The 26,797-nt window shown below is 39.8% G+C and overlaps 1 protein-coding gene across 1 annotated transcript in view; it reads right to left on the reverse strand.

The window, feature by feature from the left end:
* The window catches only part of LOC106811027 (GRB2-associated-binding protein 2-like), a 45,167-nt gene that overhangs the window by 16,725 nt on the left and 1,645 nt on the right, over positions 1–26,797 (reverse strand). Inside the window, exons 2-3 of the mRNA XM_014814544.1 lie at positions 21,767–21,966; positions 3,926–4,143 (exon numbers count right to left, since the gene is read on the reverse strand). Of these exons, the coding sequence (XP_014670030.1) occupies positions 3,926–4,143; positions 21,767–21,838 (290 nt within the window). The 5' untranslated portion in view covers positions 21,839–21,966. The remainder of the gene's footprint in view (positions 1–3,925; positions 4,144–21,766; positions 21,967–26,797) is intronic.

The following is a 26,797-nucleotide window of genomic DNA, read 5'->3' on the forward strand; positions in this document are numbered from 1 at the left end:
CAGACAGACAGGGTCAGACAGACATGGACAGACAGACATAGGTAGACAGTCATGGACAGACAGTCATGACCAGACAGTCATGGACAGACAGTCATGGGTAGACAGTCATGGTCAGACAGACATGGACAGACAGACATGGTCAGACAGACATGGACAGACAGACATAGGTAGACAGTCATGGACAGACAGTCATGACCAGACAGTCATGGACAGACAGTCATAGGTAGACAAACATGGGTAGACATGAATGATTGGAAACCAAGCTATATGGGGATATCCGGAGTCACTAGAAAAATGCAATAAACATGTGCTGCCTATTGTTTGTTATTGCCATTTTGCATCCTTCCGTAGCAAACAGCATAACTCACACGCGCGACATTACAATTATAAAATCGCTGACCTGCGACTACAGATTGAACCTGTCTGGAGGATTTACTACCAGACCAGAATAGCGGCACCACGACAGGACTTGAGATAGCTACATTCTCAGCAACAGGGTCTAGACAGATTTGTTCGGCAACTTTTTCCTCCGTCCCTACACTTCCTGCTTTCATATATGCTTGTCCTGGAATTGAACCAAGTGACGGTCGTGGCAGCAGCACCTCGTTCACTAATTGTGGTGGCTGCTAACTCTGCCTTGGATGTCTGCTCAGAGTATCTCGATCTCTATGCCAAACACGGCCATCCTCCAGTTTCACTTCTACCGTTACCGGTCCCTGCTTTTGCTCTATCAATCCGGCAACCATTTCGGAGTCCCTTGACAGTTGACAGTCCACACTGTATTGTCCACACAGAATGTCCGAGCCACAGCATGGCAGTAGGAGATTCAACCTGGTTCTCGGTCTTCTCTTAAAGCGAGGATTTCTCATGTTTTTACCAACCGTTTTCATATTTTCTCAACCATCCTGATACTTACCAGTACACATTGCATAATGTTCACCAATATGCAATAGTTCTGCTGGCGCTTAATTGGCCCACGGCCGTCTGTGGTGATACTCGGTACCTAGATAATTAAGAAACGATACAGACGGTCCTTTAGGTTCCCCTGAAATTTCTTGATTCCCATCTTCACTGTTTGCATGGCTCTCTCCGCTAACCCGTTACTGGCTGGGTGGTATGTGGAACATGTAGTGTGCTTAATACCGTTTATTTTGTAAAATTTCTTGAGCTTCCTCACTGGTAAAGCATGTACTAAGTAACTATTGTCCAAAACGACCGCGTGACCGTTAGTCCTAAGGTTGCGAATGCCTGTTGGAGGTTAGTGAGTGTGGTACTAGTTCGTGCAGCTGTTACCGCATGGGCATCGATATATCTACTGTGCACACCGACATCAACAAGAAATATCCGTCCCTCAAACGGTCCTGTGTAGTCAATGTGAGCGCGATGCAATGGCTGCCCTTGCCACTCGCATGGGTGCAGTGGCGCGGATGGTAGCAGCTGGTGATGGATCTAACATGTATCACAGTCTTTCACCTGTTATCCTATATCAGCATCTATTCCCGGCCACCAGACGTAGCTGCGTGCTAAGCTTTTCATCTTCCTAATTCCTGGGTGGGTTTCACGCGGCTCCTGCAACATTAGGTCACTGTCTTGTGGTGGAACAATGACTCATAGTCTCAATATTAACACACCTTCCTAACCCTCAGATCACTTCGCTCCTTACCACTGTAAAAAGACGTGAAACTCCAGAAACGTGCACTACGCTGTTATACACAGACAAGTAACGCTGGCAGGTTGTAGTCGCTTTAATATTTTGTAGAGGTAGGCCTCCTTTCGAGTGCGCCCCAACACTAGTATGTCATCCAGATAGACAGCGATCATCGGAAATGCCTTGAACAATCATCTCCACGCTTCGCTGGAAAATCCCGGGAGATGATGAATTGCCATAACACTGTCGTCTGTAGGCTAATAGCCTGTTATTGGTGGTAATCGCCGAACAAGCTTCTACAAGTCCTTGTGACGGCACATCTGCAGGTAAGCATGGCTAAGGTTTCGCTTCGAATAGTAAGCATCACTAGTTAGCTAAAAAGTAAAGATCCTCTAATGTTGTGGATTGGATAACAGTCGACCTTCACGGCAGCAATGATCGTCATTATCAACTTGTAGTCACCATATATATGTACATACTTCACCACTGTGCTTCAAGACAGACACGATTGGTGCAGCCCACTCTGAAATCTCTGACAGCCTCAAAACTCATTCTGCACTCAGCTTGTCAAGTTGAGCTTCCACATTATTCCTCAGAGCAAGTGCTACAGTAGAGGGTTTCAACCATCGTGGTGTTACATTATCATCGATGTACAGCTCAGCCTCGTTGTTCACGAGCTTGCTAAGGCCTGGTTTGAACAGCGCCTGGCAAAGTCCTCCCTGACATTTGATCTATAGGCAATCACGACCAAGCAAGTTCGGCCCAGTTCTTTCTACTACTAGGCACTGTATCTTGTTGAGCTTGTTTGTGTGTAGCACATATATAATGCCACACGGCCATCGGGTTGTACGACCTCACCTGAGTATGTGTGAAAGGTCGGCAAGTTATTCGTTTACAAAATGCATCAGTTTACCATCCATTTCTAACAGTTTATTGTTCGGTGTTTATCTCCATCAACGCGGTAGTGCTATTATCAGTAATACTGTTTTATGTTTACATGGTTCATAGAAGTGAAGTATAAAAATGTTTATACTCAACTTTTAAATGCTACACTACAAGTCAACAATGCCCTTTCAGAAAGCGTGAATGCACAACACAAATGCAATTCGCAACTAGACAGAGGGCACTCACGGAGAGTGCATACCTCCGCGAGCATGTAACATGTATGTGCTCGCTGGTGGTGGCTGCTGACTGACTCGCCTGCTGCTGACTCGCCGCTCACTGGTGGCTGCTGCTGACTCGACGCGCTATCGATCGCGCGGTGGCTACACACACACACACACACACGCGAGCGATTGCATGACCTCCGTTTGCGCGGAGGTAATAACAAACCACACACACGCACGCACGCACGCACGCACGCACGCACGCACGCACGCACGCACGCACACACACACACACGCACGCACACACACCTAACACCGTGTTACTCTTGAAACAATGTACAATTTAGCAGATAGTCTTGCAGCCAACTTCTGCAAAATGCTAACTAATTTGATAATGTAATAAAACTGCCAGTGTGAGACAAGCTCCCCTGGGTAGATCTGATAATCGGTGTGTCACTGGACGTGACGATAAGTGATATAATCTGCTAAAATTACAACTATAGATATATACAAGACCAACGTAGATATCCTGAATTCCTCACTTAGCTACAGCCTATGGCTTCTGTCCATTAATTGCATATTAATGGGAATTAATAAGGCAATCAATGCAAGATGATACAGCCGCTGCTATGTGGCTAATTGGGCGCAGGGTAAATAATCGTGTAGGCAGATGACACAACATCATGTTAACTGTTGTCATGAAGACATAAATAGGTAGAAAGGGACGAGAAAATCTAATGCCGAATTCCTAGCATCCTTACTAGTATATCAGGCCAACAGCTGATCAACAAGTGCAAGTCAATGTAGTCTAAGTAAAATGGGATGACTAGACTTACAATATGAATATTGTAAGTCTAGTCATCCCATTTTTTAATTTTTATAGTAAATTTACTATAAACGCAACGTCTACGCCTGGGTGCTGGATCTCCTCCTAAACCTAAAGGCCAATTACAACCATATTAGGCATGAACGCTGGGCACCCGATCTGGTTTTAGGTTAAAGAACGTTTTATTTCCTGCAACATGTACACAGAGATGATCAAGTCTACACCTATGCAGATTGTCATGGGTCCATATTTACATGGGTAGATTAGCATAGGAAGAACAACGCAGAATGACAAGCGTTGAACATGGTCAGGGTTAGCATCAACGTAACTACAGGTCCACCCTACCTGTTGTTTGTCTTGATGTCGAATATGTACTTGAAGTCCTGCTTCCCCTTCTCAAACCGCAGGCCAGCGTCAACTTGCTGGCACTGATCAAGGTCAATGCAGCCCTTCAGCTTCTTGCAGGAGGGGTTGGTGAAGTACTCAAGCACGTACTGGCCAGGCAGGTTGCCCGAGTGGCGCAGCACGAACCAACGCTTGCGCCACCTCTGGAAGAAGGGCAACTGCGGCGGATTAATGAAGCAGCCGTGCAAAGATCAAGCGAGCACACCCAAATGGCTTCGTTTCTAGAGGATGCTTTTAGAGATGATTTGCAATTAATTTCCTCGCGATCCTGTTACGTCTCGCGGGAATTTCCTAAAACCTAGATGTCCTTGCGTGAGCTCTCGATTGTATTTGAATGTTCGTACGTTTCCGATTACACTGTCGCCCGATATTTATTAATCCCATTTTGCAAATGTGGCGAACGCCAGTGGAAGCCCTGCATATGCACGTAACCTTTGTTTAAAGTCATCCTACTTTTGCATTGTTTTGTCATTATATCAGGAGATAGACTCCTGGAGTCCTGATTATATTGCTGATCAAATAATTAGGCACCATATTCTGGCAATGCTACGTCAATGTCGATTGGCCATTACACACTAGTTAGTAATTATAGGAAGTCCACGTAGTTCTGTTCATACAGGCGTGCACAAGTCGACTTGTATTCAACCCAGAACATTCTACAATACATAGTGTACATAAATGCTCTACTGTTAGTACTCACGAACGAACGCTTGCCTGCGACCGAGATTCAACTCTACATTTTTGTTGCATCTAGGTACAACAAAAGAGTGGCACTTCAAAAGCTACGCTACAAGGGCAGTTTTTTATTCATTTTTTTCGTTTCATTTGGCATGAAATAAATGCATGCGGACCGAAGGAAAAAGACCCCATATAGACCATGTCATCCGTAAAAATAGCAAGGTGATTTCACGAATGAAATCTGTTGAATAACACAGTAACTATATGGATACAAGCTATAATAACGCATTACATGCATGCATATTAGTGATGCATGCCAGCTGCTGTACCAGTCCACCCACTCTATTAAACTGCTACATTCACTCTATTTTATGACTGACATTTAAAGCCACCAACCTCACATAATAATTCACCTAAAACCCCGCCTCTACCTCCTCGAAAGTCGTCCTACACACTGCATGCTAAAAGACTCCCAATTAGACAGTACTCTTGATTACTCACACACTTTATTATACACACACTGTCAAGATTCACTGCAATGATGTTCAGGCAGTCTATTTTAACGAAATCTTGCAATTCGATAGTGCAAGGTGAAATGGGCCCGATGCCTTTCAATAAGAGACAGACTTACTTGTGATACATTTTTAGTCGCCGAATGAAAATCTAAATGGCAATGCATAGGTCGCTTGATCCGCATGGCGATACCGTGCATGCATTTTAATATCATACCTGGCCACAATCACTAGTGTCACACAAAGGTCTCACCGTAAATGTCTATCGACCTCTAAGCAATGCCCACTAATATCAAGACACCATATAACTCAAGCAATGTCACACACTAGTGTACGCTGAGGTTGACAACAATTTCTTGCACTCGCTCTTCTGCGAGATACAGATAGTAAAATATATGGCAGGAGAGCTACATCCGCCACAACACCCAGTCCAGCAAACAATCCACGAAACGCTTCATAAAAGTCAAACCTCAAAAAAATTCACTGATTCGCATGAAAAAAAACAGTGTTCGTGTCATGCACCTTTCACGAAGAACGGGGTCCTCATGACGCCTCGAGTTTCACAGACCTATATACGCAGTGCACACGCGTAACGCTGCTGAGAAAAGACAGGCCCGATGCTTAATATACATGTAGGGCTTTTTAAGGATGTGAGTCCGCGTGCAATGCGTCACATATTTGCCATATCTGCTAAATACCGCTTGTGAACCCGGGGTAAACAAGGAACTTGTGTATAGAGTGAGATATGAACAGTATTTACTCGTGCACAACAGCGAGCACACCTTGATCTGTACCTTGCCCTTACCAGCTATAACCCATTCAATATATAGAACTATGGTCATTTCTGTAATCTGTGCCACTTCAGCATGCAGCCTTGCCATTAGGCATGTTAAATGTTGTTTTTGTATTTTAATCGAAATAATATCAAAAGAAGTTAGCATATCGTCAAGAGCATAGGGAGCCATTTTGCAAATATGCCGACAACTTTGATGTCAATCACAGGCACAGTTACATTTATGACATAATACATGCTGCATCCACTAACGGATGTCACTATTAGATGTATAGGAACTATTAACATGGGAATTGTCAGGTGGCTCCGCGAGATACGCATACAAATATATACCAGGTAACTGTGAGTCTTAGACGAAGAATAACAATTAAACCAGAGGCCACTAAACACACATTTAACAATGACCTCCACAGAGAATTTCGTGAAAAGATATAGAATTGGTTTCTAAAGATTATACACACACAGAAAGACACGCACACGCACGCACGCACGCACGCACGCACGCACCCACGCACGCACGCACGCACGCACGCACGGCACGCACGCACACACACACCACACACACACCACACACACAATACCACCACACACACGCACATATATATAAGTAGAGAGGGGGGAAGGGAGCGAGCTAACGAAAGTATAGTAGAGGACGATGAGAAAGGTATGAGAGGTAAAGAGGGAAACAGTGTGTGAGGCAAAATAAAGAAAAATGAAAGTGGAAAAATGAAGTAGTTAGGAATTTTATGTGCCTAAGAGGCTATTAAAATCCCCAATTATGAATAAGATAGATCTTAGCATTAATCATTAACCATCCATATCAGATTCAGTATATTATATATATATTATATATATATATATATTTATATATGGTAGACTGAATAGAGGAGATTGCATAAACAATTTTACATGTAGTGGAATTCATGTATCACCGTAATTGCTAATAATAAATAATGTGCTCTATAGTGTGCTAGACTCTTACACGGATGTACTCAAAGCCTTGATGGCTGGCTAATATATATAGGGTGCATATATATATGTCCCTCTATGCAATCCATGGCATATCACTTATGGTGAGATAATTTCGGTAATACATATATCATGTATCATATACATACTGTAGGGAAGCAGCCATATATATGGGATATGGCGATCGAGTCAGATGGAACTATTTTTTGTTAGGTCTAAATCTAATCAACATTTAAAGCAAATTCACTTTTGTCTTTATGTGTTGTACTGGAGATTGATCAATATTTTGGCGCAGAAACCATAAATTATCAGCCAAACCCTACCCTACCCACCCACCCTACAGGGGATGCAGTTTTGTTATATCACTCCTCGTGCAAAATCAAATACGAAACTTTGTCATTCCCGTGTTCTATGATGAAGGTACCTTTTATAAAAATACTAACAGTGCATTAAAAACATAGTAATAATGATATCGGCAAAATGATTCCTTCTCTTTGATACTACTGTTATTACTAGAAAACGAAGGCAATTTGCAGCTGCGTGCATTGCATCGGTGAAATATACAAAGAGACTGCATGGGATGAGACGTGCCCAGCTAATAACCACAAAAAACCCGCATTCTACGTATTGCAAACTCAGTGACGGTATTTATTTGAAGAAAATCGGACTCCTTGTGGGAAAAATTCAAAAGCATGGTAGGAGGTAGCACTAGTACTATAGCCAGCGTTCAGTTGCCGCAGGCAACCTGAACGCGTGCATGAGTGTGAGCGCGCGTATATATATATATATATATATATACGTATATACAAGTATGAGCAGGGTTGTCTGTTGGCAACCTTCCTCGAATCAGCAAGCTCACATTACTTAGAAAGAGTTGGTCGGAGGAAGCTCGATAGGAACGGACATGAATGAAACTGTACAGCCAGCACAAAATACACGCAAAAGCCATTACATACTTAAGAGACTACACCCACTTTAACACGAGCACGCATCTTCTGATCATATAGCACTCTCCCGATTCCTACAGCAGTGAGAAAACGTGACTACCGGACTTGAATTGCAATTAGGCGAATGCCACGTACGCAAAATGCATGCAGCTACGTACGCTCTAAATTCTTACATCTTAGTCAAGAAAAAATCCACTACCGTGGGCGTTTCCAAGTGACTAATAATGTCGATAGTCGGTGGAGGACTTAAAACATAAAAATGGAGTCAGTCAATAGTAAAAGCTGACCTGGTACTACTACATGTGTTGGAAAATTAATCTGTACAATTCCAGGGAGGAGAGTCGACTCGGGTGTCGCGTATAATCAAAAATCCACACGAACAAACAAACAAACGTTGAATTGAAGAGAGAGCATAACTGAGAGTACGTCTGACTTAAACTTAAGGCTAGAGCATTTTACTGCGGACGCCCTTTTTGTAGACAGGGAGTTTGTTGGGCAGCCTTAACCAAAACTCAATTTTACTCCTGCAACTAGAATTCTTCCCAGTTTGGTGAGCATATAATAAAATTCGCAAAAATTTTAGCATATTTTTAAGAGCATTCATTATTTGGTATATTCTATTATGAATGTTCCATATGTTAATTGTTATGGATGTTGAGGTAATTTTCGTTCAAACAGGTGCATACAAGTGTACTTAATATAAAACAGATTAAAGCAATGCTGTGTACACGGGGCTGTAATTAATAGTTGCTTTGACAAAATTATAATTATAGATCAGCACTATATAGCATAAGCTATATATAGATAAGCAGTGAACAGTTCTGAATTTGACGTGCTCCAAAAAAATTCCAAACAAAAGTAATAAGGATTTGGTCATTATTTCTCACACACACTGTAATTATTATGAAAAATATTCAGAATACCAGAAAAATGTATGGTGATTTATATGTGTAATGAATCCGTACGTGTTGTGCTCTGTTATGCCGTGCTGTGCATAAGTACTAGCATAAGACAACGTAAAACAGGAGGCAGACTTCTTCAGGGAAAGCAATTTCTCTGCATGCATGGTTTCACATCGGTTATTAATAACTTACTGATTTTTAGGGTCCTATAACTTTTAGGTTTAAAAAGTATTTGCTCATTTTGAGCAGACACCACCACACTAACGTACAGGCCATCCTGTCAGCAGGGACGACCAATGAGTCATTTCTTACACATGTCATCAGGAGTGAATAATAATATTATAATTCACTCCTGATCTCATCTACACTCAATAATATTTGGCAAAATAGTTCGAATCTGCGACAATGCCAATAAATCATTTACCGTAAAACATTCTACTCTCTATAAATACTGCCTTAAGCGAGTGTATGTCGTGGATTTCGCCGAGCTACCTATATATCAGACAAAATCCACGCAGGCTATATAGTTTAAAGTTTCATATATTCCTTTCATGCTACCAGAATTACATGCAGTCACACGTAACTGACGCACGCTACTGCATGCCTATGTAATACAAACCAAACGAATATTGATATGGGAATATTTACATACACAGAGAGACAAATCGATAGTTTTTGATGTTGTGCTGAAATGCCTATTCCTTCAATGATTCAAACATTTCTTTGAGCTTAGCCTGCTGCATTGCAATGCAAGACAAAACGAACAACTGCGTAGCTAAATGTTTTTAAAGTAATCGTTTCTTTTAATAGTGCAGCATAAATGTTGAAGTTTCCCCGCCACCCGCCACTGCCATATACCCGCCACGAAATATCAGTTTGCGCCAGGTTAGTCCAAAATATATTAAAGAAACAAACATTTCTAAATATCAAATATACCCCGAACATATGTTTAACATAAAATAAGCAAGGTAAATAATTTCTTTTCATTTTTCATTTATGTTAAAAGGTATTAGACATTAAATTGTACTAATTTCAAAAAACAAAAAGGACAATTATATTAGACAGATTGATATACAGAATACTCATGATAGTTTACCCGTCTAATATGAAATATTTTACTTTGCAACTATCCATACAAACATAAAAAAATCTAACATTTAAAAAAAATGGGAAACACCAATACACGTGTTATGTACGCCATTGGTATATTCAAACCAATTTGATATCACAATTTACAAACGCATAAATGGGATATGCATGGACTTTATAGGGTTCTGTGTGTTTTATCATGCTTGCACCAGTAAATCGTGGATGAACATTTTGCAAAATTGTCAAGTATATATATACAGAACACGACTATTGCACAAACAGGATTCAAATAGTTACTAACCTAGTACCCGTAGAAATGATATTCCCAGGGTTCACGATAATATTTCTGCATCCTTCTTTTAATGCCATTATTTTATAGTCAAGCAATTTAAATGCATGCTCATGAATACGAAATAGGAGTTAGATAATTAACTGCACGGTTATAAATATAATGCTAAAGATTCGTAAAGCCATGAAATATTCCCTAGCTAACATGCAACAAAGCCGAAAACTACCTTAATAATCATCTTTATCACTGCAGTACCTAATTGTAAAATAAATGATTAAAAAAAAACGAAGCCTAACCGGTTTTATCACACGATGGTCGAGGATATATATGTCTGTATGTTCATTTCGTACGTGAATATACATAAGAGATGAACATAGGGACATAGAGGACATCGGGTGGCATCTTCCCAACTGACACTTTGGTGTCTGCGAATTTCAATCATGCCTATATAAAAAACGGTCTTAAGTCGCATTTGATGGCAATAATAACATAACAGTGCAGCGTTGTTGGAGTAATATTGATAACATGACACACAAGGAATAAGCAAACGTACTAATACTACTATGCAAATTCCATGTTAATACGACCCACAGCACTACTAAAAATCATGAATCATGCGTAACACGGATATGAGATGAACACCCTTACTTGTTTGTACTTTCCCTATTGCCCTATAGATGGCAATGGCATACAGCAAGCTATTAAATTCCGAGTAGAGGTGCAAGCCTATATATAGCCACCTCATAATATAGCATGCAGACACTACGTGCATGCAGGCTACATGTGCAATTTGCACGCGTGCACAACGAGTAAAAAACAACATGCATAAAGAAAAACAATACTCTAATATTTGAGGTAATATTATGGCATTTACTGCATTAAAATGGTATACATCTCAATACACAGTTCTGTTATCAAACATTCACTTTTGTTAGTCAACATGACAGATATTTAAAATAAGCAATTTTGGGTGCTGCCATGACACCGTCGGACGATCATTTTACCCATTTCAAATTAAGGGCTTATGACAACATGCAAGTACAATTAGTACATTTATACCCAACTTCTATCTAACCAAAGGACAATTTGTTTAATAAATTAATGATAGTAACATACATAATCCAACTGAAGCCAATAGCAGAGGCCGTCACCCAGAGGTTTGGCGACAGGGTCCCCCGGGTTACAAAAGCGATGCGAAGCCTTCGCCCCGAGGCCAGCGAAGCATGTCAGAGTGGGGGAGAGTCCGGCAATTTTTTTGGTTTTTAACATGCTTAGATGTTTATTTCCTGCATCTAGTTCACTTCAATTGTTCTGTTGAATTCAATACAAAAAACAGTGATTATATCACCATAACAATATCAACATCAATGAAATAAAAGGAGATTTGTAACAAACTCGCTCGGCTGTGGGGAAATTATGACTATATTATCTCCGTGGTTGTGATCCTATCAATCTAGACTACTAGATGGATGATGACTGTGACTCTGAAATTATAGTGTTAACAGTAAAACTGTTTAGCAGTAGTGAGTGTTTCAGTAGTTTTTCAAGCCACAATGAGGTCTTTATCATTAAAAAAAGTTATAAATTACGATTTAAATGGTTACACAAAAAGTTAAAGGACAGTAGCCTCTAGGATTTTACTGCATACACTGTACTTACTGTATAATAAATCGTCTATACCCACATGTATTTGTCACTAGATACTTAATTAATTATTTACACATCAACGCTACGAAATTTGAACGGCGGCCATGACACCCCGCGACCGTGCTGCCCCAGCCTGAAAAGTTGCGTATTTGCATATTTTATTTTGCAGGTAAATGACCGAGGGCTAATCACAAAAGTGCAATTATATTTATACCTAAATGCTATTTAACGCGAACGATATTCATTTAGGGGCAAATTTATCCATATATAACTGAAACTATATGTCGTTTATAAGATATTACAATCCTTTTGCTTTTAAATGAATAAATAAGAAATACCCTCGTCTGTAGCCCTTGCTGGAAGTGGTTGTTGCGCAACTTCTCAGATCGTGCGCTTTGAGTGGCGCCACCGTCGTTTTATCAAACTGTAGTCGTTAGTTTTAAAACATTAAAAAAACATATTTCTAATGGTGATTGAACCATGTAACTTTTTATGTAGCGGCAATTATAACCTAAATTAGCTGAAAATAACCCTTAGAACCTAGAGGCTACTGTTCCTTTACTTTTATCCCATTAAATTTGACTAGTTGACACCTGTTACAGGCCCGTGTAAAGCCAGCTTTATATTGGGGGGGGTTCGTTCTTTTCAAATGTTGGCGAATTTGCTCGGCAGGGGCGTGTACAGGATTTGTACCAGGGGGGGGGGGTCGAACCGTAACCCCCCAAAGTTGCGAGCACCGAAGGGGGGTGTGGGGGCTCTCCCAGAAATTTTTTAAATTAGACCCCTCAGATGCGTTTTCTGCGCGAGCAAGTGGCGGTCCGGACTCCCTGGACCCCCCCCCCCCCCCCCCTGTACACGCCCCTGCTCGCGGCCGAAGCGACCAGCGAGGCGAGCCAAGACAGCGCCGAGCGGGGGGAGGGTATGGGAGGGGGGTGTTCACTGTTCACCCTCTCGCACGATGGAGATTTTGCAATTATTACACTAAAATGGAGGTGAAATTCTTGCAAATTTAAAAAAAAAAAGTTTTTGCCTGGGGGGCTCGGGTGGGGTTCGTTTCGAACCCCCCGAACCTGCCCTGACTACGGGCCTGTGTTATACCCACTTGTAATCACAATACATTTATTTGTATTAGATCCCAATGTAACCGAGTAGACCCGAGTAAACAACTGTAGGTCCAAACCATGTTACTAGGTTTAAACTATACTTTTTGTTTTTTTATCAACCAAGGGGGGTTACAGAAACCAAATAACCCCCCTGGGTACGGCCTGAATAGTGACATTTAGGATATTGCATTACATCGTCACTTAGATTAATAAATAAAAATTTCTATTGATCTGTAGCTCGCCGTTAAAAACTTAATGCGCAAAATTGCATCGTTACGCGATTAGTGGCAGTATACTGACGTTGTAAGCAAATATTATTTGACAGGTTTGTTTTAAAATAAATTTCTAGCAATTATTGACCCATAAGTTTGTATGTAGCATAACTTAAACTTACCTCTATTGATAATTAAATAATTAAATACATTAAACATGGGGTCTGATGTCAGAAACAAAATTACTCTAAACATTAGCAAAATAAACTCTAGTTGCTCCCATTTCACTGCGCGTTTGCTTAAAACCCACAAGAAAGAGGTAAGAAAACTGGCATTCTGGCGGCAAACGCCGGACTTGTTTTCCCAAACAAAATAGCCTCGAAGTGGTGACGTGACGTCACATGTTTTTATCTTTGCTGCGCCCGTACCGCTGTACCGCCGCACCGCTGCACGGTTGCTTGGGGATTGGGGAAACTGTCAACAACATCGGAGAATTTCAGCATTGGAGGTATTTTCAAAATACCTTTTATAAGACAACGCGCAGTGAAATGGGAGGAACTAGAGTTTATTTTGCCATAAGGTAGTATGATTATGCATGACACGAAGTATTTGCTAGTCTAGTACTGGAGAAATTAGCGTTTGGATGCGCATTGTGAGCCTTTAACATTTATCTTTTTCTCCTGATAGCAACATGGTAGTTACGAGTTTCTCATACACAGGGTATAGATCGAGGTCCGGTTTACGAGAACTAGTTCATGTTAAGATTATTGTTATGACAAATTTTGTTTTTCACAGCCTGGAGTATACTGTTCCCTTCTGAGATCGCATAGAGAATTTATACTATATATTTTTTAAAGCGTACGGGGTTAATTTTCTGAAGTGCTGCGGTATTGCATTTTTTCACGCCCTGAGGATCTATAGCTTTCCAGAATATGCTTAGATACGTTTCATATATATAGCAAGATCATGTTGATGTTCATCAGGTAGACATGACCACAAAACAGGTAAATTCCCATCTTAATTACATCACAATGGGCTTTCCAAGACAGCATTCCTCTGTTCACGCAGATAATATGCGTTTTTTTTCAATTTGTCTTCTTAAAATGGTTTATTCACCCTAGGGGGTGTCAGGGTTCAGGGACCACCCAGGCCAGCCGTCTACTTAGCGAAAAGAGACTGCACAAAGCCAAATAGCGTTCTTGTATATCAAAACTGGATGGGCGAGACTAAAAACACATCACTACTAGTAAGTGTGGTATTTCTTTTATCTGGAATATCGCCTTGACAGGGATTTTACTGTTATTGGGGTTACATGCTATGCACCTTGATAACAGCATGTATCTATGTTTTCTATAGTCTCGAAACCCGTTTTAATAAAATCGCCTTATAATGAAACATCATAGCTTTAAGCTTAGACATGATATTTTTTCAAGAAGAAGATATCACACAGATAATATAGCATCTGCTAAAAGAAAGTGATCGGTGATGTCAACATGTCTCACTTCTCAGTGAACTAATACGAACTACTAGACAACAAGAAGAAAACGGTGCGAGTCATATGAACCATGTCTCACTTCTGTATACTATATTACCATGACGATACATGAGTTTTACGATTGACTAATATGAATAAGCACTATATAGAAACGTTACCATGTTGCCTACACGTTTAAGTGACACCAAGTAAGCAATTTTTATAAGCTTTGAATTGATATCAACAAATTACATTGAAAACTTTGGCACATTTTCCAACCTTCTCCTACGCCCCACCCACTTTCTTCGAAACATTTAAACAGAAAATCACACTCGTATATGTGTATACACGGCATGAGCATGAGCAGCACAAGCACGGCGAGTCGTGAAAAAAAAAATAGATGCATTACAGTAACGTATACTACTACTAGCTGCCTGCGCACCGTCTAGTAAAACAGAAATATGGTCCAGCGTAATTCAGCGGCCAAGTTAGTATCTCTCTTCTTTGGTCACGTGAGCAAAGCACGTGCTCCTCCTCGGTATCCAGGGTTAACATAAACAAACCAGTCAAGAACGAAAAATATAGTTTTGGGAAATTTAGCGACTTTCACTGCGTGGTTCATATATCGTGTGCATCAACTATCATTCATAGAGGTTAGCAGCATTAACGCGCTAGCAGGTTTTCGCCTGTTCTGTATTTTTGCGCAACTGTACGTTCGATGTACAAACGAAAACACCTAAACTACAGAAGTACCGCTCTTAGCAACTGTCCACTTTGGCAGCTACGTAGTTCCTTCCACTGTGCATGACTCATAATCACACACTATTCACACCCCAACCCTATCCTGCCTACTGGCATGGCTCTTTGATAAATGCTTTTTGTGCTGTTATGTCAACTGAATGAGCCCGTTTTAAATTTATTCCATCATCAGGGTCATTCTAAATTGCCTGCAGTAGCAGAGCAATTCAGGCGCATCCACACCAACATCGGCACCCACGTACGAGCGCGCGTACCTCGATATAATAATGAGGCCTTCCACAGCTCGTGAACAGCATAGATATCAGAATGAGATCCGGCTAGGGTAAAAACAGAGAAGAATGGCACTTTGTTTGTTCGACATGAGAATCTCAGCCGAATCTCACAAAGACGGCACTGTTCCTAATATAAGGATAGATATGGCGATCACCACGCAGCTTAATTGCTTATAGCACACATTACCATAACTTGTGCATGCACATCACTACGCCTCACGAGTGCATTGTAGACATTATATCTGCAAGTGAATTAAATTTTTCTTAAATTTAGGCATGGCATAGGCATTTTTCTTTACGAAACACACGCGTTTATATAATGTACGTATTTATGATGTAGCACGAGAGAATGTATCCATGGGCAAGACATTGTGTTATTTTAAACTGCAATTATATTATACAGATACATTAATTAATAATTCTCTAATCTGCTGACACCTGCCCGTTATTATACATCTGTTATTCGACAGTAACTCATAGTATTATCAGTGTTTCCCCTGCATTGACATGAGCGAGGCGGGCCGCCTCGCTCAAATTCTCAGCCGCCACACAGGAATTTGTCCAAAACACCGCCTCGCTGACGAAAATCACTGTTTTAAAAAGAACATCACTGTTGGAAAGTCTCATACAATGTGTTCAGAATAGCTTAGAATGCACTAAATTGCACAATTTTTTCACAATTTTATCCGGGGGGGGGGGGCCCTAGCTGGGCGAGCCCCAGCGGTGCTCGCTTTGCTATAGGTCCTCGAAACGCGCACATATACCAAAAAACCTTTACCACCTCTCGAACCTTTTTGGCCAGGTACAAAGCACAAGGTACAAGTACACAGGTAAGGGGAAACACTGGTATATACGACGACATTTCACATTAATTAAACCCTGTTATATGAAATTGTTAAATGAGAATCCCAATAATCAGATGATACGTTACATGTATATTACTGAGGAGAAGATTGATACTGATGATAGATTTATCATAGCATAGCACACGCGTATGCACACACACACAACACACACAAGTATTGTACAGCAAGTAGTAAGTCATACAGGCAGCACAGCATATCCAAACTCAACGTTTGTGAAATTCATATATGACATTAGCATCCCTAGGATTGGCAAGCACAGCAACCGCAGCATCCCGCATGAACCAGCCTCTACATGTACAAGTATAGGGTGTACAACTATAGAGAACACACACACACATGCGCGCACCCAATTCGAGCACACACTTAATCCCCCACCACACGTACATATTTGATCTTTGTCAAAACTAAAATCAACATTAAAAGTTTAAGAATTAAAATAAGTTCCATCAAAAAATATATTTCCACAAATCGGATTGGAATGGAACGCTTATCATCAATACCGATACCGGTAAATTCATTCCTTCGCATCTCGCATCTTTGCATATATATAATAGTACATGTACCATATCAAATAAGAATAAGTCAATAATACTAATAGTCATAATTCTACTATCATCGTCCTGAGCAAGCTAGGGACTACTCGTTTTTATCCAGATGTTAATTTAAAATGTTTCATGATTTCATCAACAATTAGTTATGATATATTCGTGGCATAAAGTATTATATAATATTTTAAGTATAGTAGGGCTACACATATCCACGCAACCTTTTGTTAGTAAATTAAAAATTTGTTCTGCTCAGAGATTTGAACAGATCAGCCCCGCTATACAAAGGCCCACCCACGTGAAAGTTAACGATCTAAAATGAACACGGGTTAATACGGATAGACAGGTAGATGATTTATTTCATATAGCTTCACCTGCCCCTTCTCGTGATACTGAATGGAAGCAGACTGCTTCCATACAACATAGAAACGGTACCCGAGGGTAGACTAGTATAGGGAGTAGGAGGCCGTGAACTGGATTAGCTCCAAGAAATTCTCAATTACACGCGGACGGATAAGTGTACGCATTTACTTCTCACAGCTACATGCACCGCAGCAGCGATGGTTTTTAAAATGGTTCCGCCAGGGCGTGAGTGAAAACCCCCTGACTGCGATGATCTTATCGTGTTTTCATGTCCTGTTTTAGCTGCTATAAATTTGTTTGGCAAGTGTGAGGTCACTCTGCTGTACTGCGCGCAAACTGGCCAAGTCACTCTTGTTGTACCAGTATTTCACTGGGATTTTCGCCATCAGTAAAGATAGAAACATGCAGCTTTCTGCTTTTACTCCGCGCTTTTGTCATTTGCCTAGCATATCGGTGGAAAACGACTACGGTAACTGCAGCTTTATTGCCATATATAGTGAATTTGTACACGGCATAATATATATGCTTGATCCTTCCGTCCAGCAAGCATGTGTGCGTGCGTGCATGTATGTATGCGTGCGTGCATGTATGTATGCATGCATATTGCATAATATTATATATATATATTATATCAAGAGCTCATAATAGAGAAGAGTATGACACCGTTTTAACAGCGTTTTGCATAATTTTCAACTTGTAAATATTCTATCAATAAGTGAACAAGAGCCGCAGAGCGTCTGGGCTCATCTGAGGTCTGTTGCTACGGTTATAAACGTATCATTGAAGGCGTGCGTAGTGACACCTTTGTTAGGTGCAGATATGCAGATACGCAGTTGCGTACACATCATTTCAGCAACCTTCTGCATTCTGCATACCTCCCAAATCCCATTGGTTAATACAAATCGCGTGCCTGAAACTCCTATTTTATGGTGCATTGTGACCCTAACCCTAACCCTATTAAAAAAAAAAAAAATTAATTGTTGTAAAAATTATTTGTTGTTATTAAAGGGACAGTAGCCTCTAGGATTTTACTGCATACAACTGTACTTACTGTATAACAAATCGTCTATACCCACACGTATTTGTTACCAGATACCTAATTTAAAGGGACAGTAGCCTCTAGGATTTTACTGCATACAACTGTACTTACTGTATAACAAATCGTCTATACCCACACGTATTTGTTACCAAATACCTAATTTAATTGTTATAATTATTTACACATCAACGCTACGAAATTTGAACGGCGCCATGACACCCCGCGACCGTGCTTGCACCGCCGAAAAAGTTGCGTATTTGACAATTTATTTGCACGTACCAGGACCCGAGGGCTTAGATCGCGCACAAAGTCGCAATTACTATTATACCTAAGGCTATTTAAACCCAACCTGAACGATAATTCATGTTTAGTTGGCAAATTTATCCATATTTATAATACTGAAACATATATGTCGTTTGATAAGATGATTACAATCCTTTTGATTTTTTAAATGAAGGTAAATAAAGAAACACCCTCGCGTCTGGTAGCCTTGGCGCTGGGAAAAGTGGTTCTTGCGCAACTTATCAAGATCGTGCGGCTTTGCAGTGGCCGCCACCTGTCGCACTTGATAATCAACAGCCTGTAGTAGTTTAGTTTTACAAACATTTTTTGAATATTCATTTCTAATGGTGATTGGAAACCATCGAACTGTTGTTATGTTAGCGTAATTATAACCTCAAATTTAGCTGACAAATAACCCTTAGAGAACCTAGAGGGTTAACTCTCCCGCTGTTAAATGTGTTTGTAAATAAATCATGTAAATATTTGCCCGTTAATTTGACAACAAACATAGCCTTGAAACACATCGGATAAAGATAGAAACAAAAACAGACAACGAGGGGCGTCAGGAATTAATTAAAAAAATCAGATGGCAATTCCGACTCCAACGACCTTGCAGCCGTGACGCCTTGCGTTGCTGTACGCGATTCGGTCACCGCACCGACTTTTTGGCTCTAAATGTGACCATAGGCGTTATTGGGATTTCTAGATTGAGTAGAGTGCGCTGCTCATGACTGTGACGTCAGTTGAGGGCAGTCAGGAATCTCGATGTTGTTAACCCTCCTCTGAGCCGCGTCAAAAGCGTTATCAGGACACTTATCTTCGCCAGTTCGAGTGGAAAAAGCACTTTCATGCCTTCAAGTAAGTGATAAAAATCGGACTGGTCCCTAGGTCAGCCGCTTGAAGACAAAAAAGTTTTTCACTCTGTCCATTAGGGCTTAGGCCATTACCTCAGAAAATGTCTAATATCTGACCTTTCCCCCCCTGCCCTTTGACCTGTGACCGCCAATTTCGCACTGGTGATGGGTTTCCTGCCCATCGCACTATACACCGAATATTAAGAGCATAAGTCGAGCCGTTAAGATTTGTGCCGCAATTCCGTATTTCCCCCTATACATTAAGTTAAGGGAGAAATATTCCCCATCCGTTTACAAATCTTGACCTTTGACCCTTGACCCCCAAATTTGTCATCCCGAGTCCTTTTCACGATGCACCGCTCAGATGCGAATTGTTGGAAAAACTGTGTGAAACCGTGTCGTATTCAAAGAACTTTTTTGAAGAACACATACGATTTTCAGGTAAATTGGTGGTGTCATATGATTAAGGGAGAATCATAGACGAAAACAAAGTAAAGTTTGAATATATTTATTCACATATTGATAGAACATTTACAAGTTGAAAACTATGCAAAACGCTGTTAAAACGGTGTCATATTCTTCTCTATTATGAGCTCTTGATTAGATACCTCTGAACGTTCAAGAAACGTACAGTGGTGTGACTCGACCATCAAGCAACACGCCCAAAGGAAACGTATATATAAGGTTTACTTTGAACGTGTTTTAACTATATCGCATCATATATATATATATACAAGCCAGGGAGTACGACTTAAAACAACCCCCAAAATATTTAAAATCTACAGAGCAATATTGTCTACTAGTTTTTTTCTATATTATCTACGAGTTTTTGATAAACATCTCAAAAATTTCACAGATTTAATTGGTAACATTTAACTTTTGATGCTGTGAACGTTTGGTGTATTGATAGGTATACTCATTATGTACGTTGAAAGTACTTTGGGTCTGTAGTTTCACATAACTAGACGCATGATCGAACGAAGTAAACGAACAGGCAGGCAGACCTACTCTATGTAATTGTTTGGCCTGAAGGCTGGCTGGTGTTATAAACAACGATGATGGCCGAGATTTGGTAGCAATTTGTAGCTCTGCGTTTCACTGAGAGACTCATTATCAGAAGTTACGAGATGTTACATAATAAGCTTCTACGACTACGTGTTGTTGAAATAATCTCTGCTCTGAATCGTGATTCTGCGTTGAATCGAACGTTCATCAACAAGCAACACAAAGGATATATCTGTGATTAAAACACATCTGAACGCCTGCCATATATGGGCTTTCTCGCACAATTGGTGCTGTTACTAGACCTGTTTCAACTGTACATTTGTTTCGTTAAAAACTAGTCAAGTCATGTGAAACTGGAGGAATAAATTGATAAAATCATGACACAGGTTCAAAGATTAAACTCTATAAAGACGAAAAATATCAAAACACCAGACAGGCTCAAACTTAATTGAAAGTCTTATGCAACTTTTGTGGTATCTAGTTCATTAAGCTAGAATTGAGAAAACGTAGGTAACTTTTGGCTAGCAAATGTTTCATTATGTGTTTTAATAAGGCATACTAAAAAGTAAAAGCCTGCATATATCGAGTCTCCTAATATTAATTTAAAGAAAGGGGACTACGTAATCACGTCTGTGGTTGTATTTCGTTGAACATAAGTACTATATATAATAGTATGCCTAATGTGTTTACATGTATTGTTCATGTATATTATACCACTATGCGACTACTATACAAGTAATGAATTTGAGGGCAAATAAAGTGTTTAAAGTCCTAATATCCCTGTCAAACCTGTCAGCTGAAACAAACCCTATCACAAGCAGACATACATGTACAAATGTAGTTTAAACATGCATAACATGCTAATGTGAGAGAAATTAGCTATCAACGAATTTCCTTACACACTAGGCAAATTGAAATCAAGTAAAAGTATAAAGTACAGGTGCACTAGTAAAGGTATACACCTATAGCTGCTTTACTAATATTATAATATCAATACTTGCAGACAAAACTACCAGTGTTCTGGGAAAAAAGATTAAACTCCATGTTTTAAAACAACTGTTGATAATATAATTATAAATGCAGAACGTTTAATAAGCTCTAAAATCTAAATTTCAACTTGTAAATTATACATAAAAAACATGTAGACACGCGTGTCAATACTCGAGTGAAGTTACACTTACCGCTTTTCCAATCTTTTTTTCTGGGGGGGATTTTGTCAACCAACCGTCATGCACTATATCCATACTTGTCATGACGACGCCGCCTCGCCGCAGGTACGGGCTGGCATGAGAACCGCCACTTCCCTGGCCAGCGCAGGGCGTTTGCTCCTATTCACTGGTGGGAAAATTCTAAATTCTGAGTCAGTGCGCTTAACAAGAACCTGCAAATTAAAAGAAATCCTGACGTTTATTAAGCAGTCACATTTATTTTATTTTTTACGTTTTTTAAACGTAGTTTAATTGTATTACATTGGTCCCCGCTTTACCAGGCCTTGGATAAATGGGTGCATCGCTTATATGACATATATATATATGTGTCCCTGCAAAAATATTCCCTAGTATCCCTACACACATTATTGTACTCAGATGAAGGGGATAGCACCTCAGTTACACACGATGTTTTCTTCACAACAAACTAATGATTCTAAGCTTTTAATGACAATTATCAGCTTCTCCGTAGATTCTTAATATCATGAGTTCACAAAACATTTTTTAGAGCTAAACTTGTGTATTTTAAAAACGCTGTGTATATTGTACATTGTACAGTGCGTGTTTTCAGTGCAGACTGCGTAACGTACAAGTAGACACGCATGTGCGACTAGAAATATCTTCACCCTTAATCGCGACCATCACCACAGCCTAATCGGGACATTATCATGGTTTCCAAGTCCCAACCTGTCTCGATAAAAGCCAAATTAGACTGCATAGACAAACGACTAACGGTAACATTCAGCGTCAACAAATCGGAGCAACTGGCACATCCACACTACAGGTAGGACTGACGTTAGGTCAAAGTTCGTATCCTTTCTTGCTACACAATAGCGGACTTTTTAAGCTTGTAAACTCTAGAATTTTGAATGTTAGACGAGCTAACCATTGATTTAGAGGTCCTGTGCTTAGAATAACAAAATGTTTTCTTTTAGCTAGGCAGCTTTGCACAATAAATACCTCAGATCTTATAAAATCAAATTTCCCTAAACACGTGAAAAAGTCTGCTCAACAGTTGCCTTCGAAATCCAAAGACAGTTGAGCAGCCTAATTTTCACAATGAAATGTTCTTGTCATGTGACGATGAAAACATTACCAATGCCAGGCTGCAATTATTTATTCATTAAGCGACTCGTGACTGTTTTGTTAGCAATCACAAACAATTTTAAGTATTTTTATCGTTACAGTTATTGCCAGACATATCACGTGCGTCGTATGGCTCATTAGAAACAATAGGCGTGTTCACACACAAGAAAAACCGCGATGCTAATCGCGATGGAAATACCGAGATAATTGTGCCCTTGTTCACACAGGCGGAAATATCTCGCTAATCACCGAGCGGGATAATTCTATTAATCGAACTGCGCATGCCTGATATCAAGCCGAATTATGTACTACCGGGATTCGAGTTCGGTGTTCGATTCCACGTACACGGCAGTGCAGTCGTTGGTAGTAGTCTAGCTCTGTTACGTTAAAACGTATGCTACTCTAGCTCTGTTACGTTAACGTAGATGCTACTCTACGTCTGCACGTATTTACGTAAACACATCGTATTGTTAGTACAGAGTCGAGACTGCATCTTTTCAGATTGAATTGAGATCGGCGATTAACCCTCCTTTCTTGATGGGATAGAAAATACCGGGATTATTTGCGCGAGCGTTCACACACACGCCGCGGTGCAATTAATCGCGCTAATTCCCAAATAATCGCAGGCTAAAGTGCGATTTGCAGTGCGATGCTGATTGTGATACGTAGTGAGATTTTTGCGTTCACACTTGTAAAAATCTCGAGATTTCGATCGCGATGCAAAAACCGAGATTTGCATCCCGCTAATTCCCGCCAGTGTGAACGCGCCTAATAGCTTATAATTTTCTCAAATGCCACTGAACGTCAGGGTAGGTCATTGTTGCTACAGTGTCTTGACATCTAAAAAGGTGTACTGACTTACTTTGTCAAAATAACTGAGTCAAACATAAATATATTATAGATATATTTAGATTCTTCAAGTACTTAAAAAAACTTGTCAGAATTAGAACGTAATAATGTTGCTACATGGGTTTACATATACATATTCGAAATCTCTACACTCCAATAAGAAGTGTTGTGACAATCGCGTCACGTGATTACTCACGTCTGATGTCACATTAGTCATGTTAGTAATAGTAGTCATGCCGCTGTGTAAGGTTGGCCATCATACTCGGAAATAGTTATGTCTACCGCAGTAAAAATATAGCCCTTTTACCCAATCAGAGGCCTTGTTAACTGCAGTGACATTATAGCCCCTTTACTCAATCAGAGGCGTTGTTCAAGAAAATCTTGTTACACCTAATTTAACGGTGGATAAATTACTTTTAAAGTGATTACGTCACGAATTTTCTATGGTAAGAAACCGAACCGGACCGGAAACCGGAAGTTGTTGCGACCTCTAGCGGCGACAAACACGCATGGTGTTGACTATAGTTACTCCCCTACTGATCGGGAATATGATGCCCTATCGGTAAATATCGGTAAATTTTCATACAAAATATCAGGAATTTCGGTAAATTCTCAGACTGATCATTCATCACATAAAGAAGCTGAAATATCATTAATAGACCATTTACTCCATTTTTTTTCCACTGGCCCATCAGGCTTGTTCATTTACCAGTTTCATTGGCCCCACTGAAAATTTACCGGCCTCGGATACCGGACCAGTGGTTAATTTCGCAGACTGAACATTAATTATTTCCTATGGGCTATGTATGCGTCACGAGTGTATGTTCACATCGAACAATATAGTAAAATATGAAGTATAATGCAGCAATTTAACCATAAAAAGTGAAAAGAATTACTTATATTTTGTGAAAAAGTGGAAATATTTTTTTCATTTTTTTTATTATTTACTATTACTATTTAAAGAAATTTCAAAATTTTGTACTAAACAAACATCGAATAATAAATTAGAACTTGTTTTATCATAGAAAAGAACTGTTAAAATGAAAATTGTGATCGCTCGGCTGTGTCCCGGATGTGTAAACACTGTAAACATTCGAAAGTACTAGTTTCATAAGACTGTTTAGATTTGCTGAATAAATGTTATGAAAGTAGCAACACAAATGAGTTGTAGTGAATTTTTACAACATACAGGAGCTCACAGTAGGTATACATGCATTTTGCTGCAAAAACTGGCAACTTTAAGTAAACTATAGCCAAAGGAGTCTATGATCGACTTGTAACTTTACATGCATGCATGATTTATAAACTTGCTTAAAATTATATTACTTGGTGATGGGACTTACTACTTAAATGCATACAGTTATGTCATACATATATATATATATACATATATGCATGGCAGGGGTAGAATTTAACTTTTGAAACCACTCGCAATTTTTAGCGAGTGGGTCAAATTTCAACTCGCAAAATCCGAAACACTTCCATTTTTAATATAATTATTTTTGTAGTGCACAATATGCTAACGCTTTAATTAAAAATGTTATCTTTTTAGTTACTTTATAGATGTTATATAATGTTGAGATGACTTTATTAAACCAGGCTACAAAGCGTGAAGATAGTTCTAATACTCTTGGTAGCGGCCGATTGCGCGAGGTTTATAATCCTTACTCAGTTTGTAGACAGTACGTGTTTATAATTTTGCAAAAATTTGTTGGTCTAGTTCCGTTATGACTTATGTTGACAACTTGTTACTTTTAAAATGCCTGGATATGGGATGTTGGATTTTAATAGTCATCACAACAGATTATATACATGTCACTCGCACAAAAATGCAAACTTGTGCTTATATTTTCTACTCGCAACTTCGGAAATCCACTCGCATTTTGCGAGTGTGCGAGCATTAATTTCAAACCCTGCATGGTGTTAAAAATTAAGCAACTTTGTCTGGTAGTCATAAAGGACTACTAGATTTTGTAATCTGGTTGTCTGTGAGCAATTCTGGTAGTTCAGTATTTTTTAGTGTTAGTCAAAATCTGACAGTACTAAGTTAGGGTGGCACTGCACACAGGCACTTGGAACGTCTCAATAAAAAAAAAAAGGTAAACAGTCCTCGCCAAAAGACAAAATCCTTTACTGGACATTCGGTCCAGTAAAAAATAGATTTTTACCAGACCGAATGATATGTTACTGGACCCAAAAAATATTGAAACATTAAAACACATTCACATCTCTGTTGCTTTTCCTTTGTGGACATATCTAACATATATGCTTTCCTGCTCATCACCTCATGGTCTGTTGACCCGTCCATTATAAAGCTGAAAAAGCTAGCATCGTTAATTTTTTCATCCATTTCGTGACGCGTACAATCAGCAATGCATTCGATAATGCCAGCTTTGTCATTGATGTAGGTTTCACCTATTTCTAGGCCTTTGGCCTTGTCCAGTTGTGTGATCCAGGTATAATCAGTGATAGTAATATAAACTTCCCATGATAGTTCACACACACGTCGCATTCATCATTTTCTATCTTTTTATGCATATAACAGCACATGCTCTCCTATCGCTTTTCCCACACCATAGAATTAATTTGGTTACACACGTTAATATATAGACCATAGCATATAGTCGGGATTAGGCTGCATTAGATAGTGTGTAGGTACCACACGTACCCGAGCCTCTGGCGAATTAGTTGAGGTAATGTTATTGACACTACGTCTGGTCAAAAGCCAAATTTCTTGTCGGGAGCGGTGGCGAAATATCACCGGTTATTGTCCGACGGTCTCACGCTTTTGGCGAGGATCTGGGGTAATAACACGAGAAATGTTACCAAGTCTTATGTTTCTTCTACTCTATATTCGCATATTAACACTGTAAATGCAGGTCAAATGCTCATCTGCAACACACAAGTACAGCCGAACGCGCGCGCCGCGCTGTGCTGGTGCAGCAAACAACATGAATACAGACTCAAGAGGACAGGTAGGAAAGCGGATTAAAAATCTTGTTCGACGCTTGCTTCATTTCACACCTATCAAGCTTCCCATCTTGGTATCTAGTGTACATAAATGTTCAC

This window comes from Priapulus caudatus, unplaced genomic scaffold (genome assembly GCF_000485595.1).
Source record: "Priapulus caudatus unplaced genomic scaffold, Priapulus_caudatus-5.0.1 Scaffold497, whole genome shotgun sequence".
Lineage (NCBI taxonomy): Eukaryota > Metazoa > Priapulida > Priapulimorpha > Priapulimorphida > Priapulidae > Priapulus > Priapulus caudatus.